Source organism: Aquila chrysaetos, chromosome 9 (assembly GCF_900496995.4).
Source record: "Aquila chrysaetos chrysaetos chromosome 9, bAquChr1.4, whole genome shotgun sequence".
NCBI classification, from domain to species: domain Eukaryota; kingdom Metazoa; phylum Chordata; class Aves; order Accipitriformes; family Accipitridae; genus Aquila; species Aquila chrysaetos.
In genome coordinates, this window is record NC_044012.1 from 5,476,550 (window position 1) to 5,503,291 (window position 26,742).

At 44.0% G+C, this 26,742-nt stretch overlaps 1 protein-coding gene across 6 annotated transcripts in view; it reads right to left on the reverse strand.

Moving 5' to 3' along the window:
• Positions 1 to 6,801: 6,801 nt before the first annotated feature.
• LOC115346051 (c-Maf inducing protein) overlaps positions 6,802 to 26,742 on the reverse strand; it is a 138,186-nt gene continuing 118,245 nt past the window's right edge. For 4 of the 6 annotated variants that reach the window (XM_041125815.1, XM_041125817.1, XM_041125819.1 and 1 more), the window contains exons 11-21: positions 23,384 to 23,449; positions 22,247 to 22,273; positions 21,731 to 21,779; positions 20,116 to 20,241; positions 17,446 to 17,562; positions 15,816 to 15,956; positions 14,812 to 14,859; positions 13,884 to 14,030; positions 12,262 to 12,367; positions 11,041 to 11,111; positions 6,802 to 8,800 (exon numbers count right to left, since the gene is read on the reverse strand). In XM_041125815.1, coding sequence (XP_040981749.1) covers positions 8,747 to 8,800; positions 11,041 to 11,111; positions 12,262 to 12,367; positions 13,884 to 14,030; positions 14,812 to 14,859; positions 15,816 to 15,956; positions 17,446 to 17,562; positions 20,116 to 20,241; positions 21,731 to 21,779; positions 22,247 to 22,273; positions 23,384 to 23,449 — 952 coding nt within the window. In that variant the 3' untranslated portion in view covers positions 6,802 to 8,746. The remainder of the gene's footprint in view (positions 8,801 to 11,040; positions 11,112 to 12,261; positions 12,368 to 13,883; positions 14,031 to 14,811; positions 14,860 to 15,815; positions 15,957 to 17,445; positions 17,563 to 20,115; positions 20,242 to 21,730; positions 21,780 to 22,246; positions 22,274 to 23,383; positions 23,450 to 26,742) is intronic. The other 2 variants (XM_041125816.1, XM_030025690.2) reach the window with 1 other exon arrangement.

Genomic DNA, 26,742 nt, shown 5'->3' on the forward strand with positions numbered 1-26,742 from the left:
AACCCCCAGCTTCTAAATTAAAAGCTAGAGCGGTACCTCGGGGTGCAGACGGGCAATCGGAGGGTCTCTGCTGGGTCGCGCAGGGCTGGCCGCTGCCGCGTTTGAAGCGATGCAGTGGCATCATTTGCCACGACAAATCACTGGAGCCTTTAAGCCTCTACTCCATATCCATTTAAAAAAACAAGACCAAACAAAAATCCTCAGACTGCTTGATCTTCACTCAGGCCTGCCTTAAAATACACTAAAAAAAAAAGAACCTTTTCCATCAGCTTTCATTGGACAGGGTAATACTTTTTCATTGGAGGTGAGTTCATGGCAGGACAGACCCCTCAGCCAGCAGCCACCAAAGGACCTCCCGCGATGCTGGAGAGCCCTTTGGGATCTTTTTGGGCTGTCAAAGCCGCTGTGGGAGCACCGGTCAGGATGCTCACGCTTGGCCAGGCTACAGCACGGCTTCAGCCGCGCACAGCACTGAAACCGGGGCTTTACTCAGACCCAAACCTCTCGCCAAATATTTTCCCTCACTTCAGTCACTGCTCGTTAGCCCACGGGCTCATCCTGGTGACTAATGACTGCTCTTGTCTGAAATCAGCGGATTTCAAGGGAACAACCAACCTTTAGGAGGAGTTGCTCATTTGTACTGATGAAAAGAGGGGAAAACGCGGCGGTGGGGATAAACACAGTTGCTTCATCTCATGAATTCCCCTAATTCTCCGCGGGCAGTGGTCCCCGGTGCTGAGGGCCCTCACAGGCCCTGCGGCTGGCGCTTCCCCGGGAAAAGAAGGGGCTCCCCCGCCAGCCCGGGCTCCTTGCGGCCCTCGAGCCCGGCGTCGGTTCCAACCGGGCCCCAAAAACCGAAGTGACTTCATTCGTGAGCGGGTGGAGGCCAAGGGGTTTGCTCGGGCCTCCGCGAAGAGGCCGGAGCCCGTCGACGGACGGGAGGTCACTCGCGGTGCCAGCGGCGGCCGGCCGCACAGCCGCCGCGTCCCCTCGGCCTTCCCGGGGACCGCGCTGGAGCTGCTGGGAGGGCAGCGGGGACGAAAAATGGAAGATTTCACCAGCTAACTGCCGTGAGAGACAGGGAGCAGCCCAGAGCCCCTCGGCAGCGGGGCAGGGCGAGGAGGAGGAGGAGGAGGAAGGCCCCAGGGCCGCCGCAGTGGCTGTGTGCCGGAGCTCGGGCGGGTTTCCTTGGCAGCCGCAAGCTCAGGGCGCTCACCATACCTAAGTGAAGATTTTTGTCACCATGGCAACATTGATGTCATCAGCTCTGCAGCGGAGAGCAGCGTTAACCTCAAGTGCAACTTTTTTTTTTTTTTTTTTTTTTTTTTCCCCTCTCCCCCCCCCGCCCCGTTCCCTCCCCGGTTTGGGGTTTTTGTTTATTTATTTGTTCGTTTCTCACAGGAGGTGACCCCGCCGCCGGGGCCTGCAGCAGCGTCCGTGGATGTCCACCAGACCCCTCCTCACCTCACTCGGGGTCGGCGGGGATCCCCATCACCGGTAGCGGTGGGATGGGGCCGTATTTCGGAAACCAACCCTGCCCCGCGCACGCCGACCCGTTTCCCCCGTCCCTGTAAACCGACGGTATTTCCAAAGAAGATGGTTTGGAAGCTCCCGAAACGTGCCGGAGGTGACCTGGGGAGAGGCTTCACGCTCAAGGAGACGCCTCACGCCGGCGGACCCGCTCCGGCCGGCGCTTGCGGCTCTCGCCACGCCGGAACGCGACAAGCTCGCTGCCAAAAAATCCCTCTTCAAATGACAGCCGGCACGTTTTTTGGAAGGAAAGATTCGCGAGGAAGCGGGAGCCGGCTTCTTCACCAGGCTCGAGCAAGGAGACTCAGACCTCTGCCGGCCCCAGTTTCGGGGACGGATATAATCCCCTTAGAGAAATCCTCGATTCCCCTGGAGCCTCCTTTAACTTCCACGTATCAGGGCTACTGCCATTAATAGTGGACCATTGCAGAAGATTGGGTCAGACTGTTCCAGCCAAAAATATTCTACGTTACCCAGTTCGCTGCAATGTTAAAACAAGCATTTCACCTAATTGACAGGGCAGGAGTAATGTTACAGCTGAGCTTGGCTTTCCTGGCTACCCTCTCATACACAGCCCTTCTCCCTGAGGCATGGGGAATTTTTGTTTTAGCTGTAGCTGGGATTTTTATAACAGTCTGATTTTTTATTTTTTTTTTTTTTCACACTGGACAAATCCTGCATCTACACTAGCTCATCACGCAGAGCGGGATCTGCTCTTTTCCTTACCAGGAAGGAGATCTTGATGGGCCTCATCTGCCCGGCGCAGGGCACGCAGGCATGAGGATGCTCACCCAGCCCCGCCACTGCTCATCCGATCCGTCAGGGCTGGAGGATGCGCCACAGTGGAAGGGAGATGGCTGGTAAAATAGGATCAGAGAACAACATAAAATCCTAGTCAATAGACTGGTTTTACAATACTTTTTCTCTTTTATAAATAACAATCAACCAAAACTTGTCGTCTTTCTCACATTACGATGCCTAAACTGAAATTCAAAGCATTCCTGATAAATGTCTTTCTGCCACCTTCAAGGTTCACAACCCTGCCTCTCAGTGCAGCAGCAAATAACCGAACCTAGCTCCAAGGTCTCAAAGCACCTGGCAAATGAGTCAGTAATGTTAGTTATCCTTAATGTCATCGTAACTGGTAAAATATGGAAAGAAAAGTATCCCTAAGCCAAGGTTTCTGTATTTTAAATATAACAAGGTATACCGCATGCCAAAGACACTAGCAACACTTTTATTAAAGCGAGACAGTCAGCAGGTCTCTGACCCATATTCAAAGCAAACTTTTCTTTTAAAAAGAACTTCATGTAATTTAATACAAAGGCACTGATTTTATAATAAAGGCATATGTAGAAACGGGAGATTCTAGGTGGGAGAGCCTGCTAAGATTTAGAAGTATCTTGGTTAGCTACTGTGAACAATTCAACTTCAAATGTATGCTGCATTAAAATTAAAGGATTAATGTTTGACATTACATCCCAGCTAGAACAAAAATTAACAAGAAACTAGTTACTGTATCAACTGCCAGATCTTTGAAGCAAACCAGTTAATTTAGGTGTTGAGACCAGTTCAATGCTAGTAATGAACTGAACATGTGCTGTGCGCTATATTCTGATATACAGACCTTTGTTTTGATCTTCATAGAGATTAGTAGGAAAAGGACACATATTTACATCAGCAGTGCTATATCAACAAGGTTCATTCATGACCAGTGGATCTCTGTGAGGTTTGTGTACGTATATATTTAAAATCTGATAGGCCCTATTTTAAAATTACAAATATATTACGGTACTTGTTGGTTGCTGAAAAGCGTGAAAGTGAGATCGCCTGAAAAAAAATAATTAAAAAAACAGGTACCAGGCTAGCAAGAAAAATACCTGCATGTTTAATATTACTGGCAAAAAGGATATTCCAAGTCTGTTATTAATAAAAATGGCTTATCTCAAATATTTACTTAAGATGTCCCCCAGTCAACAGAAAAGAAAATGGAAAAAAACCTGCATGGTAACATCCACTTAAAACAAATATTTTGATATGTGTACTCTATTTAGTTGGAAAAAATCATAAAAAATTCAAGACAGCGATATAGTTGACTGATGTGTTCTAATAGGTACAGCTGGTTGGCTTTACAGAGGCTGGGAGAGGTCAGCATTGCCTTTAGCGTGAGAACGATGATAGCGCTAGGATCTTATTACTTATAGATGTGCAGAAAGTTTCAAGGAGCTCTTTTCCAGATTAGAAATCCTTGTACATATGAGACAGGAGGTTACTCCTGCTCCCAGCCATCAGGGGAGTGGAAATCCCGAAGATGAGAACAGCCCCAGCTCCTGCTGTTGTCCAGAAGACAGCAGGCTGGGACAGAGTTGGCATCCACGCTTTGCTTTTGAGCCCATCGTTACTATTTCATACCTTTACTCCACTTAGGGATTGCTAGTCCAGACCCTACACCAATCTACCAACAAGGTCTTTCCGCTCACTCCAAAGACCTTCCCGCTCCGTTTCCAAGAGGACTTTACCTGAATAGAGGCTTGATGCTCTCTGGGAAGCGTAAGGAGTCAGGAATATCAGAGACGCTTTTTGTGCTCAGTGCCCAGGCTCAGAGGTGGAGCCTCTCCCCTGCTCGGCTGGGGTGGCCCTGACCCGAGGGCGAGCCCTGCTCAAAACCCATCGACAAGGTTTGCCCGCTCTGGGGACACGCAGCCGGCTCTCAGGAGATCAGGACACCTACCCACAGACCCCAAGAGGGCACTCAGCAACCTGCAGATCTGCCCTGAGGACAGCCCAGATGCTCCACGCTCGCCCTGGTGCCACCATCTACCAGATCTCCCCACGAGGTCCCACAACCAGCGTTAGGCAGATAGCCTCAGGTCCTCACGGACACGATTTGTAGATAACGCAGGCTCCACCTTGTATGAAATGACATTGCAAACGTGACATACCAAGCTCTTATCTGGTAAAAATAGGACCAGACAATGCTTCAGGTCAGCAGCTGTTTCAGCACTCCCTCCAAGCAAATCCACGCCGAACTGTCAAGACTTTAGGCATGTATTTTGCTCTCTGAGCGACAAACAAGCTGTACCCATCCAGCTGGGAAACTGGAGGCAACTGGTACTTTGTGAGATTGGTCTCTGCGTTTGGTCTTCCGAAACTCAAAACGTAGCTGTGAGCAGTGGAAGAAGCGATAGGAAGGTAGGACAACCACAGGGTTTTAACGAGGACATGAGAAAATTGCTCCTGAAACAAGGCAGTGCTGCAGCTTTGTGCTCTTTGGATTTGCATCAAAGCTATCGCACTAGTTCGGGTTGAAAGCCAAAAGCTGTAGGTTAGACAAACCCCTGGTATTCACAGTCCCTGGGAAGATGGGCTGCAGTAACCTCCCAAATGAAATCGGGCAGCTTTTTAATGGCTCGTATTATCAGCGAGCAGCAGCTGAAAGGCAGGCAGAAAGGCATCATTATCCAGGTGAAGCCACCGGGGCCCTCTACAAGCCCCAGTGCCACAGTAGAAAAAACTCAGAAAAACCTTTCTGAGTGCAAGCTGAGATACAGCAACTCTTATTACGCCATGTCTAATCCTCCCCTTTTGTAACCGATACGAGAATCCCCGGTTCGACGCAATCCTTAGAAATTTCTAACAATGCCGCTCTGTAACCGCCGCAGACTGGAGGCCAAAGGCACCCGCCCTGGCACAGAGGTGACTCCCGCAAGGTGAGACGGACCACAAATACCATTTAACAACGCATTGATCATCTTCGAGCTCACTCCCATTTTGTTTAGCCTGCTGCCACTGCAGGGACGAATATTTGCTGGTTCGGGAGAGGGAAGGAAGCACAAAGGAGCGATTTGTTGGAGGTCGTCGCGGAAGGCAGGACCAGGGCAGGTGCTGAAGGGGGATCTCACGCGTGCCCTTTCCCTGCTCGCTCCGAGTCACACGCGTGGCGTTACGGGGAAACCAGCGCACCGTGCACGTTCAAGCTTCTTCCGCTGCTGGTGAGCCAGCTGAGGTTGCAGAACCCGGCCGCTGTCGCCGATTCCCCAGAAGGCAGAGCCGGGGGAGCGGCAGCGGAGGGTGTCATTGCCCGCAGGAGGACGAGAAGCTGTGTCCAACATGTGCCCGCATTTCACCGAGGCCTAAAGCTCTCCTTCCTTGGGCAATTACTCAGTCCCTCATGCAACATCACGGGAATATTTCTGGCTATTCAGAGTCCAGAAAGGCTTTGTGAAGTCCCTGCTGTTGCCAGGGGAGGACAGCCTGTACGAAGCAGTGACTGCTCGAGGGGAAAAGACTCGAAAAGCCCGACAGCCTCAGCTACAGCTGCCTTGTTTCAGTGGGGAAACCGTGGGGGCACGGTTTATTCTCTTTCTCAAGGGCCTCCTGTGAGCACTTCTTACCTTGGCTGGAAACAGCATACAAACACTTGTGTTTCTCCATGGCCTAAAGTCTGTCTTGTGAAATAGGACAGAAACACAGGCAAAAATGAGAGTATAGAAGCCAGGTAACATAGGTGATGAAGGTGGCTCTCAGAACATCTGTGGGAATTGGTTTCAAGTGGGGCCTATTTGTTTAAAAGCTAGAGAAGTTTAGTAATTGTCTAGATGATCGAAGCAGACTTGTGAAGCTCCAGCTGGATTTTCTGCTGGCGTCCAGCCCACGCACCGGCGTGCTTTATCAAGGACAGTGAGCAGAACGCAAACGCAGCAGATCCCTCCATTTGGATGCTGCCCTGAAATGCACCTTAATATACAGAAACCCCTCCCGAGTCTGGAAATGCTCCAGCGTTTCCAGTACTGCCTACTGCAGGCAACCAGTGCCAAAAAAAAAAAAAAAAAACCAAACCAAAACCCCACCAATGTAACTCTTGATGGCCAGTGCAAGAACTCCTTGAGCCTGCGAAGGATTAGGAACGGTGCAGAGATAAACCGTCTCAGGGAGGGATGCAAGAACCGGACGCGCAGAGACTCCGCTGTCCTCCTCCTCCTCCTCCTCCTCGTCCCTTCCAGGTGACGAAACCTGGTGACCGGTGGAAAACACCCACGACGGCTGCCTGCTGGTCCCCCCGCTTTGCAACCGGAGGAAAGGGGCAGCGCCGAGGCACCGGCGCGCAGAGCGGAGCAGCAGCACGACGCGAGCTGCGAGAGCGCGGCTCTTCGAGGCACCGTCCTCGGTAAGCTGTCGTCCTTCGGCTCTGGCGTCTCTGCACCTCCCACAGCATCCCCACGTCATCGGGCCGGCGAAAGCTCCCTTCAAAGAAAACACAAAGCACGCAGCTAAAAGATACTCACTTACAGTTTATTTTCGCCTGAAATTATTTCACATCTCTTTGTACACAGCTACAGAACAGTAGTAGTAAACCATTGGTAAAAGCAACAGTGCTAAGGAAAATGTTGGCATAATTTTTCTTCCTTTTTTTTTTTTTTTTTTTCTTCTTTCTTCCCATACTGCATCCGCATACAGTTTGGGATATGAAGGGGAAAAAAAACCTGGCACGCTACGTGAGTTAAGACTCAATTTCTGTTTCATTTATTTAAAAAAAAAAAAGAAAAAATAACGAACATGATTTGGGTAGGGGTTGTCTACATAGCAACAAAGTTTAAAAAAAAAAAAAAACAAACAAAAACAAAAGCTTGGCTTCCATTGAATAAGATTAAATATATATATTTATATATAAAAAATTACATTGGCTGTATGTGAAACCTTGAGGTGCTGAAGAATAAAATAAAGGTGTTAAACAGAGGAAAAACTTCTTTTTGTTTTTTTTTTTTTTTGTTTGGTTTTTTTTTTTTAAATAAGCAGCTCTGTACAATGAAGGCTCATTATGAAAAAAAAAGTCAACAGCATAGTTATAAAAGAAACCACAATTTTTAAAAAATCATCTTCTAAGCAATTGTGGAATTTGAAAAATGTAGCAGTCACATTTACAGACAGGTCAGAGCTATCGGATCAGCAACAACGCTATTTTTTCAGTCTCCCCAGAGGAACATGCAGAACAATGCGTGCACAGAACAGGTAGGGGGAAGGAAGGGAGGGCAGAGAAGGGGGCGGCGGGGGGGGGGGGGGTAGAAAAAGCTGATGCACAAAATGGAGGGAGAGCTTTTTTTTTCTCTTTTTGAAATATCGGACGTAAACAGAAAACAACCGAGGCAACTTGTAAAATCTACAGAGTTTTGCAAATACCCCATTGGCAAAATAAATGACATCTTTTCCCCATCTCCCATGTTTAAACCTGACATGGTTTAAAGGACTAAAGAAAGTTTTCAGACTTCGGAAGGAAATGCGACTTTTATTAATCCCTGCACCCCCTCCCCCAACAACCACACCCCCCTTGATAGGTATTTTCCTTCCTATTTGATAACGTTTGAGGCATTTTAAAATCGAAAAGACAATGCAATGAATGTTGTGACAGAGAGGGAGTATAATACAGTATGCATTACTAAAAGGCAATTCTTCAAGGAGGACATTTCCTTTTAAAAAAAAATAATAATAACAACAAGACAGCAAACTAGTTTATACAGTACTATACGCAAAAAAAGGGTAAAAGAATTAACAATTCATAAATAAAAGACAGGTCCCAGACCTGTTATTTGTGAACCATTTTCTTAAATAGGTGCATTATGTAAATCTTATGTACAACAAAATTACTTTGCATAACAACTGCAAGGAGGGGGCGGGGAGCGGAGCAGGGGGGAGGTGAAAATCATACTGGTTTTGGTTTTCTTCTCTTGAGATTTTTGTAAGTTTGATTTTCTGGAGCAAAACTGGAGAAAGAGGAGTTCGGACTGGATGAGTGACACCCAGGGAAACCCAGGTATATATGACAAATGAATAATTTTTTTTTTTTTCCTCCACACGGCATAAAACACAAAGGCAAATAAATTCCACAAAGGTGTTTTTTTCCTCTTTATAATCCTCTTGCTGCTACAAAGTCCTTTTTTTTTTTTTTTTTTTTTTTTTTTCCTTTTCAATTTAAATTATGTTGATTCCGAAATCACAAAGCTGAAAGAATCCAGCCGGGTCCAGACTTGCCCCGTCCCCCCCGACACACACAATGCCACTCCTCTACCCCACAACCACGACTCCTACCACCAAGTCCCAGGACTCACTGCTCTACAGGTATTAGCCAAAAGTTATTTTCCGGTTTGTTTTTCTCTGTTTGTTTTAAAAATCTTTTCCTTCTCATGAGAAGCAAAAGAGAAGAGCTGGAGGCAGGGAGAGTTCACCACGCTTCGGTGTAGCGGACGTCCACTTCTTTCAGATTAGGTAGTTTAGCCTGTGCAGGAAAAGGTCAGAATTAACGATATGTGTTCAGGACTCAGGAAAAAAGTCCCCATCAAACCTGTACTGTCAGCAAACTGGGAGGATTGATCTATCGGCCACAAACTGCGCTACGACCTCGACCCTGCAGAGTACCAGTGCCGAGTTCAGCAGTGAGCTGAACCACACAGGTGTTACTGAAGGAACAAGATGCGGAGCCTTTACAGACACACAAGACTAAGTCACACCTGCAGCAAGAACGAGTGGCTCTAGTAAAGCCCACGCACCAGCGATCAGGTCCAGATCAGACCCCGAGCTTCATTTTTTATACAAGTGCTTAGCAAAATTTGTTTGTCAAACTCCAGCCTTGAAGGCAGCGGACTCGAACTGCAGCAGCCAGCCACACATTCCCTCTTCAGCCTCCCCACTAAGTCATTGCTTGATTTTTTCCCTCAATGTATTAACAAAAACGTGGAGAGTGTTAGCAACTTTTGGTGTCTTTGTGGTCTCCTTTCCATAACGCCACTGCATTTGGACATATTGTTCCTGAATTACCCTGCGCGAGGCAGATGGGAATCGGCTGTTTGCAGTGTTCCTACTTGTCGATCCCGTTTCCATGCTCTCTGACCATAATTGTACAGCTAATTCTCTCAAAACAAATAAACACGTTTAATTAGGCTAGAGCATAATTGAGGAGTTGGAATTTTCTAGGAGTCATTATTACCTCACTCCTTGATTTATGTGCATGCATATTTTGATAAGAGCTAGTCATAATCCTACAGACCCTGCCAGCAAATAATTTTTCAGTTAGGCAATAATGACTTCAGTAGTGGGTGTTTATTTATTGTCTGGTTCAGCCTGCCTGGTACATATGTGGGTGTCTGTGTGTGTGCAAGCGTGTTCAGTGGGGTGGGGGATGGAGCGGAGAGGAAATGTCATCACTGGCTTGTGCCCCAAATGCTCTCGCAGACCAAGGGGAGAAGAAGGAAAGATTTGTATCAAAAATACGTTCTTTGAAGTCTGAGCTGTTCTCAACAGACCTACAACCGTGTGCCCCAGGGAAAGAAACTATTACCCTCCCTCTGAACACACACAGAGCTCTAAAAAAATGGCCACTTAAGATAAATCTCAATGAAAGAGGTGAGAGGGGAAAAAGTGACGCATGCCTATTTTCTCAGCTTTTTTAATTCTCTGCAATCATCGGGACTTTGCTCACAGCCAGTTTTGCTGTTTGCCCTGGCAAGTCACTTTCTTGTGTTGCTGCTAAGGACTGTTAATGCAATACCAGAGCAGAGGGAACTGGTTAGGAAAATATGAGTTTCGGCATGAAGTTAGTGGCAAAGGGGCTCAGAAGCAGGGGTAGGTCTGGGGGAGCCTTTCAATAGACTTGATTTCAGAGCCCTGGGCCAAATACAGCATTGACCTTGATTGTCTGTGAATGCTTGGGGCCTGATACAAGCTCCATTGTGTGAACCCATCTGCAAGCCAGCTGTTAATTCCAAGGACGACTTCTTTGCATATACAAATGTGACACAAGTTTTGAAAACTTGATCTTGACAAATCCATGCTAGCAGTATTGCAACTGAGTCCCTGGGGGAGCCCTGGCTCCACAGCCAGAACCGAAGATATACCTTTGCATTGAATTTTGAAAGCTGAGCAGTTTCAGGACTTGCCTCAAGTTCGAAACTGAACCCAAGGCTGTGACCTTTTTGAGTAAACCTGGAACAATCTAAGGTTTCAACACACAAGACAACATAACGTTGAGTTTCATCCTGAGCGCTTGGGTTTACAAGGTAAGACTCTGGGAGATGCGACTCACGCAACACCAGAGCGAAGACAAAGTCCACGTGAAGTCATGAAAGCCAACGCATCTCAGGCAGTCTGTCTGAAACCACCTGGGGCCGTTCCCCTCCCACAGCTACATTCTAGTTCTTTACAGCGTTTTGCCTAAGCGGTTGTAAGTTCACTGTACAAATGGTAACACCAGACATCTTACATGTCAAACTTGGGAACTAGGCATTTGTGCGTTTCTGTTTAAAGCCCAGTTCCAGTCCAAGAGGTGTCAAGATAAACTTGCACCTTCCTTCATACTTTTAATTCTCCCTTTGCATTCTGAATCAAAGCTCCATAATGCTGTTCACCCACGTTACTTTTGGTCCTGTTAATTGTACAGGACGTGGGTTTGGAGGTATGCACTAGATTTTACCCATCTGTGTATTCTCATCAGAAACAATTACAAATACAACTCAGAAATACCTTGAGATCTTCGTAGGTATCTGCTGAAAGTTTGGTGCTGTTCATATTTAAACTACACAGGCTCTTCATGGCTAAAAGAGAAAACACACAGATATTTATCATCATGCTGCATTTTCTTAAAATATCAGGCTTACAGTAGGCCAAAGCATAAACAAGACATGACTATGTGCAGCACTCTCAGGAAAAAGCTGAATAGTGTAAAATATAGAAGTACGAATGGATAAACAGCTGTTTGGGCCCTCATCCAGGAAAAAGTCCCTATTTAGGAAGGGCCATTAAGCATATGCTTAAGTCCGCTGACTTCAAAGGAGTTCAGGCAGCTTCTCATAATCAGTTTCCTGCACATTATTCTGAATAGTGCCCGTTCTCAGTGCTCTGCATGGTGCACGCAGGGGCCATGCTGATCTAGCAGTCCTCCCTCTCCCCTCCCTCCCCCCCATTTCCATTTTAGGCTCCAGTACTTAGCAGAATAGTTTCCTAAGATGAGCCATAACTACTGGCCTGTCTGGCACGTCTGTGTAGGATCAAGCCTATTAAAGGAGCCCTTTAAACCCTATAGGCGAGGTTTATAATACACTGTTGGATATAGGAAAGGGTCTCATTCTGGCATGACAAGCAGCTCTCAGTGCACAGGGGAATCCTGAATGCTGCTTAGATGGCCCCACTTTGCCTTGCCCTATTTAAATTAAGAACAGCAAGAATTTCACCTCCCCAAAAAAGACGGAACAAAAAAAATGCCAGAGAGGGTACGAAACCTGCTGTGCACGGTTGCTGAACTCACTAATAAGTTGCTGCATGCCTTTGCAACCTTCCCCTCCTGCACCACAAGGTCAGACTCCCACCCAGAGGGGACACCCATAGGAGGGCACGTGAAAAAAGCTGGGAAGTCCCAGGGCAACAGGTCACCACGTGAGATCAAGACAAGTGCCATCAGCAAAGTCAGAGACAAGAGCCGGAGTACGCTCTGGGACAACAAAGCTCACACGAGGCCACTAAGTGTCGTCAGGCTCAGATCGCCGTCCCGCTTCTCCTGCCTGCAGCTGAACGGCCACTTGAGTGTGCAGGGAGGAGGGAAGTTTAAACCCAAACACAACCATGGCCTGTCCTAAATCCCTGCGGAAGCAGCGCTGTGGCAGCCAAGAAATCAATCTTCTGTCTGAACCCACGTGAATTCTTCTGAACCCACAACATTTTCCTCCGTAGCTTATCTTGGTCACTTACAACTAAGTGCCAGCAGCCCAGCATCCGTGACAGGAGTCTCGCACAGGTTGAGCACTTGCAGCATCGTGAGGTGTTCAGACAGAAGCCGCAACCCTGCATCTCCGAACTGTGGGGCACAAGCAAAGTTGTTTTCAAACAATGCACGAACGTGAAGTCCAAGTACCTCAGTGCAAAGAGGGCACATTAAAAGGAGGTTTGCAGATGAGCCCTCAAAGCCACACTCAGATTGTTTACCGCAATCTCAAATGACAGGAGAGAAAGCAAATAGTTTTATCCCTATTTTGCAGACGGGGAACAGAAAAATTAAGTGACTTGTGTGCACTTAACCGCAGGCCATCATTTAATTAGAATGGTGCCTTTGAAGTCTGGACTTTGTATGAGAGAGCTCCCACCCAGGCTATACAAGATGGTTATGGCAGTCTCAGCCAGTTCCCAACCACATCACAAAAAAAAAAGCATAATGCAAGTGGTATTAATTAGCTATTTTGGTCTCAAGAACAATGTACTATTGATTGGTAATTGTTCTATTGACCCACTTCGTTTCTGCTGTTTCTAAATTCTAGATTAATGGAAACCAGGATATCGCAGAATAAAATGGAATCTAAACTCTCTTTTTTCTTTACATTAAAAAAAAAAAAAAAAAAAAAAAATCAGACAAAAAGCAGGCTCTTTGTCCAATGAAATCAGACTCATTTTGAGCAAGAAGCATCAAAGTTTTCAAATCCAAAAGTTACATTGTTAGGACAAATCTGGAGGAGATACAAGACAGTCTTAAAACAAGCAATCAATCAGATTCTACTTCATATTCCCCACACAAAAAGAGGAAATTTGTGGGATACAAAAGTAGTTAGGAAAACAAAACGAGATATTTACATGACATTTGAGTGAAAAAAACATGCTGCCTTTTATGGTTGCACTAAGAATAATCATATTTTCAGCGAGCACTACAAATGGGTGCTAACAGAAAATGGGGAAAACCTATTCAGTGGAGAACCTCAGAGACCAAATCCAGCAGGGAAATGTAGAAGAAAAATTTAATTTTAAAAGCTCTTTCAATTAAGAGCTGAATAATTTATTCAGTTAACTGGGCCTCTTTTTGCTTACAAAATAACCACATTCTCATTATAGTTTCCTTCTATTTATTCATTATTTGAGTTTCTTTTTGTTGCTGTTGTTTTTAAAGAAAATCTGGTTGATCGGCATTCAGGGCAATTCACTGCCTACACTGCATAGACTCTGTGTTTTGCTTGACCAGATGAGCTGCACAGCATAATTTTTTTCATCCTAAATGGGTGAAAGCTTAAGCACTTCTCAGATGAACAGCAGCACATGTACTGCAAAGTACACAGTATCAACAATGCCTAACTGGAACATTCAACCCAAGATATCAGCAACCCTTTTAAAATTAAAAATAAAATAAAATTAAAAAAAAAAAAAAAAGAAAAAGAAAAATCAGCCTCCAAGATAAGCTAGACCATAGAAAGGCCCTGTAAAAATAGCATGACGACAAACTCATTCTAAGCAAGCCTCTTCACACGCTCTTCTCGTGCTGACGCAATGTAAAATTTCAGAATTAGTCAGCATTGGTTCCTGCTCTGAGTTTCAGTCTGCAAAGCACTTACCTGAGTTGACCACAGGTTCAGCTGCTTGAGTGAAGGCAGTTTAATGAGGTGCTCAGCACAAGCACTTGTCACATTGGTAAAGGCCAGGCTGAGGTTTTCCAAATTTCCAAAAGATCCCGAGCTTAGCAAGCGGGCCAGGTCTGCATCCTGAAAGCAAACAACAGATTGATAAGCAAGATTGTTGACTCCTCAGCCTGCAATCATCTGCAGTGGTGTCACTGATACTGTTAACCAGCAAGAGTTGCACAATTATACCACTTGTTTACAGTAATAGAGAACCACACAGAGAAGTTTCTGTTTGTTTGGCAAGCAGCTGGGCTCTTGTGGCAGCATTGCTTCACACACCCTGGGAAAAATTTATCCAGACATTAGGACAAAAATTTTCTTTGCGTGCGTATCCTTACGAGACACGAAGGCTTCAGTGTCAGAACAAATGACAAGGATGGGCCTTTTAACTTAATGAAGATTTCACTGCAAGTTCTAGATGCAGACTGTGTTCAGGACCATTACCTGGCCTCAGTGAAATTAGTTTACACTAGGTAACTGGGTTTACACCAGGCTTAACTGCAACAGTGATGGGTCTCTTTCAGACTTTAATGTGTAAGATCCAGAACTGGACATTGTGAAGTCTGCTTTTTTAATGCAAAATTCTGTCCCCAGATCTACCATTAGATCCTACTGTAAATTCCAGATCTCCACACAAGTATAAATCTGATAGTCTGATGCTTGTACTGGCATTGGAAACTGCTCTACAGACCCAAGAGCAGAAATGTGCCCTTACTTGTGTAAACTCCAGTTGTGTTGACAGAGCAAGTGGAATGGCTCCCCTCTCGACTGACCAAAACCACTGTGCCACATGGCAAACATAAATCAAGTGTTTAAATATGGAAAGATAAAGGTTGTTTTTCTATTGACATGATTAACTTACCGTGGACTTGGATGGCAGTGTTAACCTTGTGGGACCACCTTTTCTTTGCTGTAAGAGAGAAGATAGTTTGGTTAAACAAGTTGCCATTCTACATTTCAGACCAACTGAAGTATAGCAAGCTTTTCACTAGAGCAAACCCTGCTCCGATTTCAAAGCTTCCTGCCAGCCCTTCCACCTCTTCCCTGCTTTTTCTGCACTGACAGATTTTTTTCTGAGTGTGCTAGATGCAGCCCTGCTGCTACCCAGGGGACATCCACTAACCGCAGCTGGTGGTCTTCGTGCCATGGGTCAGCATTCTGTCTCATTCAGCCTGCCGTTATTTGGTTACTTTCACTTTAAAGGAAACAGCCTTAAAATGCTGGACTAAGATAGCAAAGGGGTTGAGACTGTGCAGCTGATAGTCATTTGTTTGACTTCAAAAAAAAAAGCATATACTTTTCAGGCTGGGAGCAGGGGTTAAAGAAGACAAATGTGAAAGAGGGAAAAGGAAGACTGTGGGTATGTTTGCATAGGTGAAAAACTGCTAATGAGAGCAGATCTATCTGCAATCTGTAGATCCTGTCTTTAAAATCAGGGAAAAAATCTTTTATTCATAGGCTTTAACTCTGAGAACTAGACCTAAAGACCATCTCAGTGAAATGTTGTGAATGTCAAAGCATTAAGAAATGTTGGCCAGCACTAGAACCATTTGCTACTCATATGTCAAAAGGTGGCAGAATTTGACAAGCTGACTTGTAAGATCTTAAGACAGCAGGATTTCACCTTTATTCTTTCACATAGATTCTAAGCAGGTTATTGAATATCATTCATAAACATAGTATGGGATTAGACACGTCAGTAAATATCACACAGTATATATATTCACAGCAAAATCCTCCAAATACTGCTCCCATCCTGTTGTTAACTGGGAATTTCACACCCTGCTTGTCTTTCTTTTATACCTCCATTTCTGGAGAGTACAGACCACAATGTGCTATGGCAATACTGCATGCAGGGCGACATACCAGCTCTTTTAACTCCCTCTGCCTGTCACACAGCTGTTCATACATTCTCTTTCCCACGTCTGTGCTTTCCAGGGTAGAGATGATCTGGAGCTGGGTGTCGTTATTATCGATGATGTTGTATTCCAGCATCAAACACAAAATCTAGCGGCAGAACGAAAGAAGAGTGGTCACTTCAGTGCTTACATTCAATTTCTTCCAAATATCCTAATTACACTGGGCATGCTAGTTTAAATTACTGGGTAATGTTTTTAGAGCATGCATTATGCAGGCTAGATTAGAGGATTGTAGCAACATTTACTGACCTTCCAACACAGGAAACCAATTTTTTATTTGTAAAGAATGAACTCTAATCTCTGAAAGTCAGCCTATCTATCCTGTCTTCCATTAGTGCTCATTCCTTCTGACCGAGCGGTGCAATTACTTTACATCCATCAGTCCTGGATGATGGCTTCATGCCACAGCCCTCTTCAGAACAGGTACAATCGATCCAGTATTTCCCAGGTACACTGGCTAGACGGCAGATTGGCTGGCAGACTTGGGACATTACGAGCAGTAGAGCCAAGCAGTTCCCCAAGTGCTGGATTTTCTGTCCCTAAGTGCTGGGGTTTCTGTGCAAGCGGAATGCATGTGAAGTGTATCCAGTCTATGAGGCAGGATGGGGAAAGGCCAGAGAGGCTCTGAGAGAAGATGATGCTGGGAGCTCGCTGCTGGGAGCAGGACATCCTCCGTCTCGTTGGGAACACGCCTGACTCACCCCTGGGCAAGGGGCAGCCAGGAGCAAGTTAGACACCAGGGGATGATTCCAGTGGGTCACACGGGCTTAGGAGACAAGCTGCCCCCTCCACGCTGCCTTTCCTTTTCAGCTACATATCACGCCATTGCAATTAAAATGCAAAGTTTTTATTCCCTCCTTAATTTTCATTATTTCAATGAAAAAAATCAAGCAATATTATATTCAATTTCATGCAGCACACTCTTTTATTTACTGGATTAAATTAGCATGCACAGATCTAAGTCAATGAAAAATTGTAACTCCTTCCACCTATCTAACCACCCTCTACTTCCATTTAAAATATATGATGACATTTATCAAGAAACTTTTCTAAAGAAACCCAGAAAAGTATGTATAAACTATTAGTGCAACAAAAATAACCAATCATAAGCACCAAAAAATGTGTATTAATGCAAGTAAATAAGGTTTTGTACATGCACTTCTTGTGCACTGCTCATTTTGCAGGTGGCAAGACAAGCTGTCACGGAAAGATGTCCAAGACAATTTCATCATGGAAAAGCCTTGTGGTTCTGAATTCTGACCCCTCACCACAGCCTATACCATCATGGCCATTTACTTCCCATCTTAGCCTCTCCAACTGAATTACAGCAAACAGTCTCTCTCTCCAAAAATTCTTGCACCCACCTTTCATGTAATTCACACTCATATCTGCAGAACAACAATATTCCGTTCCACTTAATCCAGAGAAACACAACTGCCCACTGCTGGTGTTTGATATGACACAAACCTGAACTCGGCTTCTCTAGTACCCCTGTATCTAATTCTAGGAAAGGCAGTATGAAACCAAATCTGAATACTACTCGTAAATCGATATGACTACGTATGTTTAGGGCTTACCTCTACCATTGTCTGGTTACCCCTCAAAGCCAGTAGCATGCAAGGTCCTAATTTATTTTCAGCCAGTGAAAGCAGGAACTTCTTTGTTTTATAGCAGGATCCCATTAAAATATGAACCTATTTGAGAAACAGAGCTAAAATTAGAGGTGTAAGCCTAAGAAACACATATACCTCTGGAAGGGACATTGTTACGCAGTCAAACAAATGTATTTGCAACAAACCTAAAGAAAAGGAGGCCCTCATTACGATTACGGTTGCAGTCTCTCAACAGCTTTATTGCTGATTGGAAGTGACTTTCTGAAAAAGGTGATGCCTAGTGAGATCTGAGGGAGCGGTTAGTTTTCCTCCATAAAGAAGCTCAGCTGACAACCCAGAGGCCTGATATAGGCTCCCCAGGAAACATCAGAGCAGCTGTGCAATTGCCCCCATCCCTAGTAACATGATGAACCCAGCCCCAGGGGAACCACAGGCGATTTTGCTTTCGCATCTGTTTGCAGTTCAGTTTCTCTGGAAATGCCAGCTGGTGAGCAAGGGTTGTGTGGGCTGGATGTCTAGGTAAAAGGCAGCGGTGCTGGCAATCTGCTAGCTGAACGTTAGCCTTGCTTAAGGGGTGGTGATGGATAAAATCACCTGTTCAGAATGAACAGACAGGAGCTGACTGGGAAAGGAAGGAGCGCCTTAAGAAAATCCAGCAGTCCTGAGCCCTAAGTCAGAGATGACTTCATGTGCTTTCACGCTCTTGGGTCATTATCTTGCTTTCCCTTTTGCTCAGTTTTCCCTGAAAGGAAAGAAATGCTGAGAACAGTGCCTGAATAAGACTCCTTGGAGTCCACCAGCTGACAAGTGTCCTGCAGACTCTATCCTAGCTCCAGAAAGCATCAGATGATATCACATAGTAACACCTATGGCAGAAACGCAAAGCCACTTGTACAAATCAAACATAAGAGTCTCTTCTCACAAAAGAGGTTGGCAACATTCTTTCCCATTCAAAAGCCCTAGAGATTAGCTGCAGAGAATTTCAGGTTCCTAGCTGGAAGTCTTATTTTATGGCCCAGACGGCTGATTCACCAGCTTGCTGGCAGAGCACTATGTGAGAATTTGTAGTTTCCAATGACCTGAGCAGTAAGAGCTCCATTATGTAGATTCAACATCAGCATTTCTCTACAATAAGCTTGTAAATACGTTCTGTGGTCCCCCTGGTGCATGGTATTGTCTGGACTATGTTCAATACTGCTGAAAATATTGCAACCATGCCACGATGGGGTCAATTCTATGCACGTCATGTGCTACCATGCAATTCTTCTTCCTCATGGCTTCATTACCAGCAAGGCCTTTAGAAAACAGAACATCTGTTTTTCTTAAGTATCCATCAGCTCAAGTGGCCTTTAAAAACAGTAAGCTTCAAGCCAAAAAGGGTTTCATTTCATGCAGTTATCATTAAGGTTTTTTGGAGGTTTATTTGAGCGACGGAAAATACTGACGATAACACTAATGTAAGGTCCATCTCGGAACAGGATGTTTTTCAAACTTTATGGTTAGTCGTTAGCAGCTCTTTAAGTATTTATCAACATCCTTGCAAAGGGCACAGAGTACTGCATATTAATGTGTGTTAGTATTGTGCTTTCTCATGCACGCCATCTCCTGATGCTCATAAATATCTTGGACCACAAAAGCTCTCAGGAGAAATGATACAGTTCTAAAGAAATTTTTTTTCAAACATAAAAGACATAGAATCAGTGAAGAGGGATGAAACCTTCTGTGAACAGTCTTTGTCCATTATCTGTTTCAAAGGTATCTGATCCATCTGAATTTAAGTTAAGAGTATAGACAGACATGCATGTTCTTTACGTCCCAAAATGTTCAGCATGTGGGAGATGCAAAGTGTTGATCCCCCAAAAGTCACTTTACTGTATACCCAACAGCCAACTTCAACCAATGTTTTTCCCCTTATCAGGGAAAGGAAGTAATATAATTTTGTTCTTACTTGTTATATGGAGAATTAATACACAGTGAGATCTACGTGACTTGACCCAGGTTGCACAGGAAGACAGTGCCACTACAGCATCAGTGATTAAAACATGTTACTTTCTGTCTAGCCCTTCCAAGAGTTACAAAAGAAATAACTGCAGGAAATGGAATGATGGTTTCTAATCATACCTCCCCACAACAATGAAATTGGGCACAGAAACTGCTAACACGTTTTTATATCTATCTATCCATCCTTTGATTAATTCAATGTTACTGTTGTTTTTAAGTTCCAGAGTAGCCTATAAATGAAAACTATAGATGTGGATGTGGAGAACAGACTGTCTCCCCTGTCTCCCAGTACTCCATATTCTCTGAGAGTTTTTAATACGGACACACAAACACACATATTTATAAATACAAAAATATATACATACATATGCACACACATACAAGCATGGTTTTGTGCATTTATACTACCAGTGAAAAAACACGCCAAAGTTCAAAAAGAGAAAGCCAGTATGTTAACCAAGTTGAGACTGCAAGGAAGCTCAATTGATTTGGTGATACAAAGATTTAGATTTCCTGGTGAACACTTGTGGTTTACAGAACTCTGATTTTGATAAATTTTTGACAAAAGCAAGTAAATCTTGTTACTGCCAACTACACATTAGCTACTTGCTGCAAAGAAGTTACTAAACTCACATTATTGCAGACACGTACCATACTGGCAAACAGCTCTCCATCATCATCACATGCCACTCCTCCAGGGCTGTAGAGCTGGAACCAGCCATCTTTGCCAGCCCGCACACTCAGCAAACATGAGTGGACCTGCCAAAAAGTGAAGACATTGGAAAGGTTACAGTTCCTGCCAATAATCACCAGTGTCTCCCACACTGAGCCAAAAGAACTAACTGCAAAACTGGGAACTGCTGGAAATTTCATGGTTAATATTCCGATCTACAGAGCTGCAGGCAAGTCTCCATTTACAAAATCCATTTTTTCAGTATAAACAAGGAGGGAAGCTGTATCATCATTAATTGCACGGCCTTTTTCATTCCCTTTACCCAAATCAAACACAAAATGGCTCTTATCTACAACAGCTCCTTTCACTGGAAAAAAACCAACGACCAAAAAACAACCAAACAAAAAGATTCACATTTCTGAGCTTCTGCCATTTTCCCCCCATCCTCCCAGCACGTGTGTCTATACTTCTGATGTGATCTGCACACCATACACAGTGGCTGTTGGCTTGCTCGTTCCAATCATTAAAAAATTCTTATTACTCCTGCTATAATAAATTTTGACCAGAGTCAGGATGAAGGAAGTCCACAAGGAAAATTCAACAGGGATATGTAAGACAGAAGTTGCACAGAAGAACTGGCACCAGTGAGCAATCATTAGTCTAAATTTGGCCCACTGTAGAGATTACTATACCTAGTCTCACAGTTTAACAGAGGAGTCATAATTAAGCTTTTTTTTTTTACTTTTTTTTTTCCCTTGAAGAGACAAACGTTCTATTTCAATTTTTGAGGGGAGGTGGGGGAGGTAAAGTCCATGCTCTTTCCTTTGGGCATGTAACACTAGTGACAGATGAAATCCTGGTGCCATTCTAAGACAAGAAGGTGTCTCTTATCTGACAAGGATGACTACTACTCACAAAGGCTAAAACCATGAAAACCAGGAATTCTGGGCAATGATGATGATGACACAGCCTCCTCACCCACAGTCTGGGGGAGCTTTCTTCCCTTTATGCCAACACCCAAAAATTAATGTGGATGAGAAATTCCCTCTGACTCAGCCAAAGCTGATGATGTTGAACAAGCTACATGTGCAGCTATGAAGCAGTCAGCCACCACGAGGCTACAGCTACGCACTCATTCCAGTAACACACCTCCCACCCCCTTTCTCCTGCTAATTCATGAGAATTATGGTCATTTGCACACAATGTAACTGAAGCGCAGCTAAATAAAACCTGTTATTTTGTAAGCTGTATGTAATTTTGCTTCCCTTTTTTTGTATGGAAGATGAAAAGCTCTGAGAGATTCAACAGAGTAGGAAAGTCTTGCTGGTTGCAGTTTACGGCAGAGCAAGGACATCAACTGATGCTAGACAAGGAGGTCACAACACATTTATACATAAGGCAAGAAACCATTCATACTAAGACCATGTGCCCTGAGTGGCTATTAGTCCCTAAGAGACTTAAGCACAGTAAAACCACACCATGTTTTGAAACAAACTACTTAAGGAGAGATCTTCTGAACAAGTATACTTGCAATCCCTCCAATTAATACTCTGTGTAAACTGGCGATAAACTCACTTCTTGCCTCGGGTCTTCTGCAAATCTCTGAATCACGTATTTCAGCTCCCTGAAAAAAAAAGTTAAAAGGACAAGAATAAGCAGTCGGTGGTTGCAGTATTCACACAAGTGTCACATGTCTCTTGGATTACACTTTCAACGATATATATTCAAGCTCTTTAGAGAGAAACAAGTTGAACTGCTTCCACAGGAAGGAAATATGAGGTCTAAAAGTGATTACCAAGGACACTGTCTATTCACAATAGCCTAGAAAAGCTTTCAGAGATGTGCAGTGACAAACGTGTTTGTAAATTCTATCAGTATCCAGTGTCTTTAGTCCTTGGGCTCCTTCCGTCACAGTAAATTACAAAGAAAACTACATCTTTTTATTGCTAACAGAACATACTTACAGCACCTCACAGATAAAAAAACATTAGAGACACAATATTGAATAATGCGTCGTTGCTATTATTGACCAGTACAAGTATTTTAAGTAATTACCCCCTTCAATAAAACAAACAAGCCCCACAAACTTACTTTGTGAATTTCTCATGTGCAAGAGCCCTGAAATTTAGAACAGAAAACAGAAGAGTATGACGATTAGGGAGAAGGGAGGAAGGAAAAAAAAACCCAACCCCAACCCAAAAAACCAAACAACCACTTTTCAATTCTTTCCAGATAATAAAAGGATTTGCTAAGCAACTGCAGCACACGAGACAAAAAGAATAATCTTTCCAAAAAAGATCAGGCAAAGCGTCCTTCATTAATATAGGGGGGGGGAAATGAAGGGGGGGTGTTGTGTGGAAATCACTTGGAACAAATTTTGTAGCTTTTCCCGAGTCCTGACTTAGACAAGGCTCTGACTAACATCAGTGGGAGCTTTGGGTCAGAAGAAAGTAAGTAAAAGACTTACAATACAGCTATATAACTACAAACAGAATTTTGGCTACCTCCGAGAGCCAGGTGAATTCTTTAATTGCAATGCAATTAAGGTATGGTCACAACTAATTAACATCATACATCAGTAAAGCAATTAACGGTCATTCTGTGAAGTGCCTTGCATCATGGTATGGTTTACACCTCCCCCAGGACTCACATTTGACTTGGATAAATGATGTCTCCGTTGCCTATCTCCAAGCTCTCGCTGTAGCCCAGGTTATCCTGGCATGGAGGATTAGACCTCTCTGATTCAAGACATCAGGTCATTAGGGGATGTGATAAGCTAGCAAATTGTACAATTATAGGTTGTAATGTTTGTCCATGGAGGTCTGCATTTTATAAACACTACTGTTCATTAATAGGTTTCTGAGGGAGCTTCGCTGATCCATAGGGTAGCTTCTTCATTTAATGCAAAGTACAAATGATACGAGTCTCTGTGACGCCAGTAAAGTATCCTCCTCCACTAAATCTCTTGCTTTGCTTTCCTCCTCACCAGCTTTCCTTCCTTTCCTGTCTGCCTGTCTCTAGTTAACCATTTTTCTCTTCAGGATCATCTTAAAGAAATGGGGAAGGAAGACGAAGATGGGGAAGTCTTCATGTCCCTCTGCATGAGTCAAAATCAATACTAGAGGCACAAAGCTCCTAGCACCATCAGTTTTTACTTGACATTATATTTCACCATAAAACAACAGTAACAAGAATAACCCAGTAAATACTAAGACAGTGCAAACTTACTCCTTGGGAAATGGGATAGGTTGAAGCAAGCTGGCTAGAGCTGGTCTCCAGTCATCATAGTCTGACCTGAAAAATGAACATTTTATTAATAGATTACCAAGTATTAAATATGGTTTGTCAACAGTTAGTTCAAGGAGTTAAAAGTTTTTTACTGCAGGCACCAACAACCCTTCTGTTTTACTGAGACACTCTAAAGATCCACAGTGACATTTCCCTTTCCATTTTCAGCACATTCTCCACTGAGGCACAATAAATCTGGTATTTACAATGACCTCCAGAGAGGCCTTCTTTATGTCAACTTAAAGACATTTGCTGTTTATGAAACCTGTTGACATTTAATCACTAAGTAATACTTTCATCTAAGTTGGTACAGCAATTACCAGGCCATTGCTATTTACAGCTCTGCTCTGCATTTAATTGGAATTTTTTTTTTTTTTTTTTTTTGCTATAAGACATACACCCATTTGTAAAAAAAAAGAAGACATACACCCCCAATCCATTTTTGACCTTGGCACAAAGGAATGGGTCAATTTAAACAGTACAAAGTCTTTAGCTTAAGAGGCAAGAGACTAGAGAAGGAAGCACTGTCAAAATCGTTAAGAGTGAAAGAGGACAACTGAGGACAACCACAGCAGAGAGCTCAGGCCAGTGGACCCAGTAAGAAGTGTCTCCTCTCTGTTGTGTTAGCACCACAGCCCCCATCTGAGGCATTTTGTTTTCATCTCTGCTGTCAATATACAGAACTGTCCTTCTACAAGGAACCATCCATAAGGGGATACTCATGTGAACTAGGATAAAACCAACATTTTGCTGTACAGCATGCACTGGTCAGCGCAAACTAACCTGGCAGCATGTCATCGCAATCTACCTGCAAAACGCCAGCTGCTCGAGCACATGTGGTGAAGCAGGTACAGCTTCTCATGTAGGAATGGCACTTTGCACGCTGCCGCCTCTCTCCTTCAAATGATCTCAAACATTTAGTGGTTAGTTGGCACTAATTAGCTGCCGTACCAATGCGCTACACAAAGGGTACAATCATTGTAAGAAGGATGAAGTGAAGAACACAGAAGATAAGAGAATTTGGCAAGTCAGCACCAAAATGGGACACAGAACCCGCCAGCCAAAGCCCAGATCCCGGCACTGCCTGCTAGGCCACTCTCACTCCAATTAATACCAATGAGTACACACAGAAGTAAATGTAGTAGATCTCATATGGGGTGAAACACCTTGGGATGTCTGTAGAAGACAATGTAGAAGAGCCTACTGTCTCCTCTTACTGCTGTTACCCTTCGGATTTCAGTTTTAAAAGCCAGATTATTGGCTGCAGCTTACTGCAAACTTGGCACTAAAGTGTGGTGTTTCTTTAGGAAGGAACGAAGTGTAATGTTCCCAAATGGACAGTATCTACTGATAGCATTAGAAACAGACAACATATGCACAGGAAGCGTTCCAAAATAATGCATTTTTTTGCAAAGAGAAGGTTCTAGCCCAGACAAATTGAAGATGAATGCATTTCCAAAAGTCTCATCCATTTTTTGAACCACATAAACCAGAGATTTCCATAAACTAATAATACACATGATGTTGGGACAGTCCACAAAGGCATGCTCGTGGACACAAAGAAAACTTACGTGCATGAGCAGGGTACTCTTAAGAAGCAACATGCAGAGAAATTTTAATTGAAGGGATAATCATGATGTAAAAATCAATCAGGGAGGCACTTATCACTTGCCCAAGAGTAGTATGAGTTCAGGTTGCAAAAATATATAGCATCTCATGCAAGTAACCAATCCACAAGAGCAACTGTGATCTGATAGTAGCTTAACATATTAAAAAACAGATGAATGCCACGCAAAAGCACTGCAGGATGGGTTGGTAGCTCTTCTTCCATACTGCTGTGCAAAAGTCCCAAGTTCACCACAGACGCTTTTCCACGCCAGGTGGAACCTAGCACAAAACTAAATGCCTGTAATTTCAGTAGGCAACTTCAGCAAGTGGTCCTGCCCTTTTCATGGCTGCATTACCAGATAATCCTAGCACGTACTGTCCAGTCATTTCCTGAAATCCCTCTACCAAGAGGCCAAGCACCAAACATTGTGTTGAGTTCAGGGAGCTGTCTCTCCCCCAGCTGCAGTTGTTAAACAACCATAAAAGCACTCAGATACAAGGCTGGGGCTTAAAGGCAGGCAGTTCAGCAATTGAGGTGGCACTGGCCAGGCAAAAATTTCAGTGCTGGTTCTCTTCAAAACACCAAACAAATAACATTTGAGAGTCTTGGTGTTGTCCCCTAATAAATACAACTTGTTTATTTTCCTCTTGTTATCTTTAGCATTTGAGGCACGAAGCATAGCACCTGTGAAGCTACAATAATCCAAAAAGGAAACCTCATGCCCATGCCAGCTGCGCTAGAAGCCACTGAGCCTAATTTTCTCCTCCATCAAAAATTCTGTTCTCTGGTTTATATTCGGAGCAACTCTGAGATAAGGGGTGTTACACTAACCTAAAGTGAGGATGAGTCCACTGCAGATAGAGCACTTTGTGATCACCCATTCACAAGGTTCTTTCCAGAGACAAAAAAACCCTTACCTGCTTAGAGACTAAACAAATAAGGAAGATGACCAGCTTTGTTTAGTGCCTCAGAACAGCATGACAGGAAGCAGGACTTCATCACAAGGGGTTGTTTTTCCACTTTGTGTAAAGTGAATATTGTGAAACACCTGAGGATGGGACTTGTCATATAAACTGAAATAAGTCAAGGAAACTTCTGACATAGCACCACTAGGATGAGTTCTCTGGGTTCTTTTAACAAAGCTCTGATTAATTAAGGCTCTCTACAAGACTATTTGTTGTTTCTGACCTACAGACAAGTTGAATGGGTCAGCGACACAGAGCTCTGACCTGTGTTCAAATTCATCTGAAAATCTCTTGTTTACCTACTAGGTCTCTGTAGGAGACAGATGATGCAACATATCTATAGCTGCAGCCATGAGAAGTGCCAGAGGTCTCTGATCCACACAGCCTGGGTTTCACTGCATCTGTTAGGTGTGAGAACATCGTCCAGACCACAAGAAGTAGTCTGACTTTGAGCTGGCACAATACTTCCACTCAAACATCCACCTCTGTACTCAAGACGTTGTATGCTCGTCCTGTTACCGTTTACATCCCTGGAAGCAGTCAGTCCTGCAGTGCTGTCCTCTTGGGATCGCTGCTGTGCCCAAGCATCAACTCACCTTCCCCATCACAGCCCCACTGCTCCCAAGTGACCTCTGGGTGCAGCCTGAATATGCGTGAGCCCTGGAGAGCTGATGCATAGACCTCTGTGCCAGCGCTTGGGTCCTCAAGGAACTGACAAGTCTAAT